Source organism: Hypanus sabinus, chromosome 16 (assembly GCF_030144855.1).
Source record: "Hypanus sabinus isolate sHypSab1 chromosome 16, sHypSab1.hap1, whole genome shotgun sequence".
Classification (NCBI taxonomy): Eukaryota; Metazoa; Chordata; class Chondrichthyes; order Myliobatiformes; family Dasyatidae; genus Hypanus; species Hypanus sabinus.
Genome location: NC_082721.1, coordinates 43,801,809 through 43,808,070, shown reverse-complemented (window position 1 = coordinate 43,808,070; position 6,262 = coordinate 43,801,809). Strand labels below are relative to the sequence as shown.

The following is a 6,262-nucleotide window of genomic DNA, read 5'->3' as shown; positions in this document are numbered from 1 at the left end:
TTTGTTGATCACACGTGCGTATAGAAACTCAATGAGACCCGTCAGCCGAGTGTATGCTGTGAGATTGAAGACTGACATAGATGGGTAATGATTTATTTGTTTAGTTATTTAGAGAGATAAGGGAATAGGCCCTTCCTGCCCAAGCAACCTATTTAACACTAGCCTAATCAAAGGAACATCTAGAATGACCAGTAAACCTACCAACCTGTGCGTCCTTGGAATGTGGGAGGAAACCGGAGCACCCGAAGGAAATGTACGCACTCACGAAGAGAACGTAGAATCTCCTTACAGCCAGTGCCAGAATTAAACGTTTTACACAAGATGGCCACAAGCTTTAATTACGTCGTGTTAACCACTACGCTACCACCGTGCCTGTGATGCGAGCATCCCTCTCCCAAAGGATTAATAACGATTACTTTTTATCTCAACTCCAGGGAAGAAACTGTGTAAATATTGTGAGATTGTGATATTCAGTGAGATAAACTTTAAAATGTAAACAAAAATATGGCACGATATCCACTCATGTGGCTCCCTCTGGAGATTCCTCTTTAATTGATCAAGAGACTTTCCAGCCTGTGCAGTTTTAACTTAGGCTGCACCGACTAAAATGCACGTACTGCTGGACTGCGCAGTCGGCAGCGTTCATCAGTCTTCCACCGAGCTTCCAGCAGCACTTCGTGTGTGTCCGCAACCTGTAGATCTGAGGGTTGTCTGTTGCACATTTGCTGGGAACAAATGAGGACACCGACCTTTGTATCAGCCGCTTTCTGTACAAATGTGGGAGATATCGGACACAGAACAATCTGTTCATACACTTTAGTTTTATCAACTGATCTGCTCTTTGCCGCCTTGGCACTGCCTCATGCTGATAGTGTGAGACGGTGAATAGGAAGGTTTCAAATCCTTTGTTCTAGTTGATCAGAAACAAGAGAAAATCTGCAGATGCTGAAAATCCGAGCAATACCGGAGGAACTCAACAGGAAAGGCAGCATCTTGGGAAAGAGTGAATAGAGATCGAAAGCGTGAATCCGGAGTAGGATAGAGAATTACCAAAGGGTTTCGGCCCGAAACGGCGATGGTACTCTTTCCCTAGATCCTGCCGAGCCTGCTGAGTTCCTCGGGAATTTTGTGTGTATTGCTCTGGTTGGTCAGTGTGAGTCACCCTGATTTGCATGGGTTTCCTCCCTGGTATGAACGCCTCTATAAATAGGTACCATTGGCGACGGCGGCCACAGTCTGTCACAGATCCATCGGCTGAAGGGACGTAGGAAGCTGACGGACAGCAATGATACGGACGTTGTGCTTTTTCTTGTTTCTGGCAATGTGGCTGGGCTGTAAGTACAGGCAGCACGACTGCACCGCCAGCGTTTGTTGATGTGGGCTTTAGGGGACACATTCAAGAGTCAATGGATAATGTTGAATTCCTGTTTTTTTACAGCCGGAGAATCCGAGACTCTGGCTCAGCCTCCGACCGTGTCGGTGAGACCAGGAGCCACGGCCGCGCTGGAATGTAACATCGGAACAAAGGATAGCTATTACGTAGCTTGGTACAAGCAGACACCAGGAACAACCCCACAATGGATCCTGTACTACCATCAATCGCACAGCGCCCCGACTTATGGGCCTGGCTTTAGCAGCGACCGTTTCACGTCGACAGCCAACAGCGCCGGCACCGTTTACCAGTTAAACATAAAAAATGTGGGGCTGACTGACGCTGCCGTCTATTACTGCGCAAAGTGGGTTTCATCGGGAACTTATGTCTTGTTCGGCCCAGGGTCCAAGCTCTTTGTCACAGGTAAGTGACAGTGAAATCCCTCCTGCAATTACTAGCTGCATGAATATGGTCACCCGGCAATTAATAACTTATACATTATTATTAATTCGCGAATTTGATAATGAAAACGCAAATTTAGGATCCAGTCATGCCACGTACCGCGGGTCGATGAAGTTGTGTTAAGTGAATATAGAGTACTGTGTGAATCATCTTTAAACAAGCTCTCTTTTCAGTTGTGTTTACTCTCTGGTGCTGTATGTTGTGTCCCTGGCATCTGCACTTTCTGAAATTGTCCGCCCGACTCTATGTTTTCCCGGTTTCAATCCTATCAACTTGGCCGCTTTTGCTCTGGTTTGTTGGAAGTCAGCGTGAGGAGCTTCAGCTTCTCAGAATGAGGCCCGAGTTATCACTGGGGATATGATGTAGCCCACGGTTGTCAAGAAAACAGAACTACAAGTTTCAAGTTATTGTATGAGGATGTTCTCGTGAAACCTCCCTCCAACTTTCACTGAACTTCCAATTCTCACGGTTAGGGTAGAAAACTCCTGCAGATGCCCATCCAATTGCCTCGTCCTTCCCTCCTCTCTCCCGACCCCTTTTCAACTGAGCACTGTTCCATTTGGGATACGGCCTCTCAGTGATTCTGGTCGTTACACAGACTCAGGCCAAAGGTTCGGATCTGGGGAGAATCCCACCTTCCTTCGCCCACAGTAATTGCTTCCGCATCGTGACAGTGTGACTTCCCTAAACCAGCTCTGTGAAAGTCAGGACCACGCACATGTTGCCCTGCACTCTGGGTAAGCGCAGAAATAGGTTTACTCACATTAATAGTTGTGGGTGATGCGGGTGGGAGGGCCCGCATTGCTGATGAGTGGATGGAGCAAAGGGAAGGAACGTGTCACTGCTGGCACAGGCCGAGATAGATCCCAAGAGCTAGAAGTGAGGTCACCGAGCTGGTGATGCTGTAATCCAGCGACTCTGCAGGATTGGGTCACAAACTTCCAGTCCTTCAGTATTGTCTAAAATGCACTGCCCTCCATCGGCACTGACTTCCACCCTAGCGATACCCTGGGCACCGTTCTTGAAAGCTGAAATCTTTTTCTAGCACTAGCATCCAACTGTGAAAATCTTCATTGACCTGAAACATGTCTCCTCTTGTTCCTGATCTAGATCAGCAGCTCCCCGACCCTTCAGTGAAACTGCTGGGGCCGTCAGCCGAGGAGATCTCCGCTAAAGGAACCGGCACCTTAGTTTGCCTGGTCAGTAAGCTGTCGGTGGGCTTCCCTGTCGTCAGCTGGACAGTGGACGGGAGTCCGACCAGCCGTGAGGTGAAAACCAGCTCAGTGAGGCAGAACACGGACAGAACTTTCAGTCTCAGCAGCTACCTGACGGTGCCCGGCACAGACTGGAGTAGCGGCAAGGTATACTCCTGCGTGGTTAATCTCGGAGCGGCTTCGACAACTTCCGCAACAGTCACACAGTCCAACTGTTAAAACAGAGCATGGCCTCGTACTTGTTTGCTCCGAACAGATTTTTTTTTTGCATCTTTTACCTCCCTCTACCACCCTATTCACTGTACTCCGAACTCTGACCAGAGCTCTGTGGTTTCCATTGTGTTGTTATAATATTTGCACCCGAGGCTGATATTGCTCCGTTTCATTATCCGAGAAGCTACGTGGGGTAAAAGTGGCCTGTAACTTTGTCATCATTAGAAACATCAGCTAGTGAATTGTTTTCTCTGTTACCAGGGATGGATCTGATTGAAATTATTCATGAGTCTGCTAATGATTTCTCAGCAGTATCAGACTGACAGGTGGCAACGGCCATAAATTGCTAATAAAGATGTTCAGTGCAGGAATGATTTCCGTGTCTGAGTCTTTTACTCTTGTATGCGCTTAACATTCTCATTTGGGTGGGAGGAGGGAGGAGACTCGTGCGGGCTGAACGGCTCCTACAAAGGAAGTCCGGCAATCTAAAATGCCACAGTCTTGCAGTTGGTGGAGAAGGGAAGGAGGGGGCGAGGGAGCGAGGGAGGGAAGGAAGGGGTGGTGGAGAGAGGAAGAGAGTGTGAGACTTCGACAGAGAAACAGACAGCCATGGGGGTAGACGGAATTGTTGAGGTGAGAAAAAGAAATTTCTAAGCAAACAGAAAGAAGGTCGGTGTGGGGTGGGATGGCTCTTCCTCAGTGTCCTGGTACCTATTTCCAACTCCGGCACTAGTCGTGACCCAGCATAAGAAAAGATCCCAAGGTACAAAACATTCGTGCCGATTTGGATGAAGGCATAGAAAATAACATCAGCAAATTTGCTGATGATCCTATGCTGGGTGGCAGTGTGACATGTGATGAGGATGTTAGGAGAATTCAGGGTGACTTGGATAGGCTGGGTGAATGGGCAGATACGTGGCAGATGGTGTTTAATGTGAATAAGTGTGAGGTTATCACTTTGGGAGAAATAACAGGAAGGCAGATTATTATCTGAACGGTGTAGAGTTGGGTAAGGGAGAAATACAAAGATCTCGGAGTCCTTGTTCATCAGTCCACTGAAGGTGAGTGAGCAAATGCAGCAGGCAGTGAAAAGGGGAAGGGAATGTTGACCGTTATTACAGAGGGAATTGAGTACAAGAGCAAGGAAATCCTCTTGCATTTGTATAGTGCCCTGGTGAGACCACTCCTGGAGTATTGTGTACAGTTTTGGTCTCCAGGGTTAAGGAAAGACATCCTGGCTGTAGAGGAAGTGCAGCGTAGATTCATGAGGTTAATTCCTGGGATGTCTGGACTGTCTTACGCAGAGAGGTTAGAGGCGCTGGGCTTGTACACGCTGGAATTAAGGAGATTGAGAGGGGATCTGATTGAAACATATAAGATTATTAAAGGATTGGAGAAGATAGAGACAGGAAATATGTTCCAGATGCTGGGAGAGTCCAGTAGCAGAGGGCATGATTTGAGAATAAGGGGTAGGTCATTTAGGACAGAGTTAAGGAAAAACTTCCTCTCCCAGAGAGTTGTGGGTGTCTGAAATGCACTGGCTCGGAAGGCCAATTCTCTGGATGCTTTCAAGAAGGAGCTAGATAAGTATCTTATGGATAGGGGAATCAAGGGATATGGGGACAAGGCAGTAACCGGGTATTGATAGTAATTGTTCAGCCATGATCTCAAAATGGCGGTGCAGGCTCGAAGGGCCGAATGGTCTACTTCTGCGTCTATTGTTTAATGTTAATACCCTTCAAGTCCCCTTGGCCGAATAATTTCCCATGGGACAGTTCCAGGCTGCGGTATCATTTTGTTTTCACAGACCATTAACTAGTCTCGGGGATGTAGACTAGTATTCACACTCATTTCTCCAAACATTGTTGTGGATAGGTCCCTTTGTCCTTTCTCAAATCATTCGCACATTACAGACCAATATCTCACAAACCCCCATTGTGTGTTACGCATTTGGCATATACTAAAAAGGAATCTATTTTAAACTTTTCCCTACACTCCAGCCATTGATTCCTTTGGTAGATTATACAAGAGCAAAATACAGACTAAACACAGGTAGCAACTATAATATAATCATTTAAACAGTTAAATTAACATACCGTAATAGGCTTAATAAGGGTATTCGGTTAAATGAACTGCTAAGCAAGCACAACATATAGTACTACTATAGAAATTTATCTTGGGAAGGTAAGCCAAAAGTGTATTTAAAGTTTGTAAGTCAGTTTCCACAAAAGTGTCAGGGCGACCATCAACAGGGGATCCATTTCGTACAGCAACTCTGCACCATTCATGAGGGGTGGAGCTTCACAGTGGACAAACATTTTAATTCTGATACTCGTTCCTTTTCGCGTTCCAACGTGACCACCCATGGTCTCCTCCTGAGCCAAGATGAGGCCACCCTGAGTGTGAAGGAGCAACACCTCATATTCTGTCTGAGTACCCTCCAACTTGATGACATCAATATCGATTTCTGCTTCCGTTAAACAAAAAAATGTCCCCTCTCCTTTATTCATCATTCTAAGCCTTTACCTCTCTATTACTTCACTCTGGGTCCCACCAACCACTCCTTTCTCCCATTGTCCACTCTTCTCTGCTGTCAGATTCTTATTTCCCTATCCGTTGACCTTTCCCATCTGCCTGGTTTCAGCTATCACTTTCCAGCTAGCCTCCTTTCCATCCCCCAATCCCACCATTTAATTCAGGCATAACGCTCCTTCTCTCTCAGAGCTAAAGAATACTCACGTTCCGATTTTTATCATGTTTGCACTTTCCCTCCCCTCTCTATGAGGCCAGTTTGTGCCCACAGCTTCCTCCTGTTCTGAAGTACAACTGCGATCTTGGTGTAAGGATGCTTTGTTCAGGTTGTATGAGGCTTGGGATAGTGTTATCAGCAAGGTTGATGTTAATAGATGAAGGGTTCCTTCATCTCTTAATGCCTGAGGGTAATAGGAAGTATGCTACACCCAATGAATGCCTTCGTTGGCAGTCCAGTCTTCCAGTGCTT

At 46.6% G+C, this 6,262-nt stretch overlaps 1 protein-coding gene across 1 annotated transcript; it reads left to right on the top strand.

The window, feature by feature from the left end:
• Nucleotides 1-1,231: 1,231 nt before the first annotated feature.
• LOC132405833 (immunoglobulin lambda-1 light chain-like) lies at nt 1,232-3,635 on the top strand. The gene is made up of 3 exons (XM_059990824.1): nt 1,232-1,334; nt 1,439-1,795; nt 2,945-3,635. The coding sequence occupies exons 1-3, from the start codon at nt 1,286-1,288 to the stop codon at nt 3,265-3,267; spliced, it is 729 nt and encodes a 242-aa protein (XP_059846807.1). The 5' UTR covers nt 1,232-1,285; the 3' UTR covers nt 3,268-3,635.
• Nucleotides 3,636-6,262: the final 2,627 nt, after the last annotated feature.

Bases quoted from the DNA above. Each gene is read 5' to 3' on its own strand.
- LOC132405833 (XM_059990824.1), top strand. From the start codon at position 1,286: ATGATACGGACGTTGTGCTTTTTCTTGTTTCTGGCAATGTGGCTGGGC. The intron at 1,335-1,438 runs GTAAGTACAGGC...GTTTTTTTACAG, and splicing joins TCTGGCAATGTGGCTGGGCT to CCGGAGAATCCGAGACTCTG. The intron at 1,796-2,944 runs GTAAGTGACAGT...TTCCTGATCTAG, and splicing joins GTCCAAGCTCTTTGTCACAG to ATCAGCAGCTCCCCGACCCT.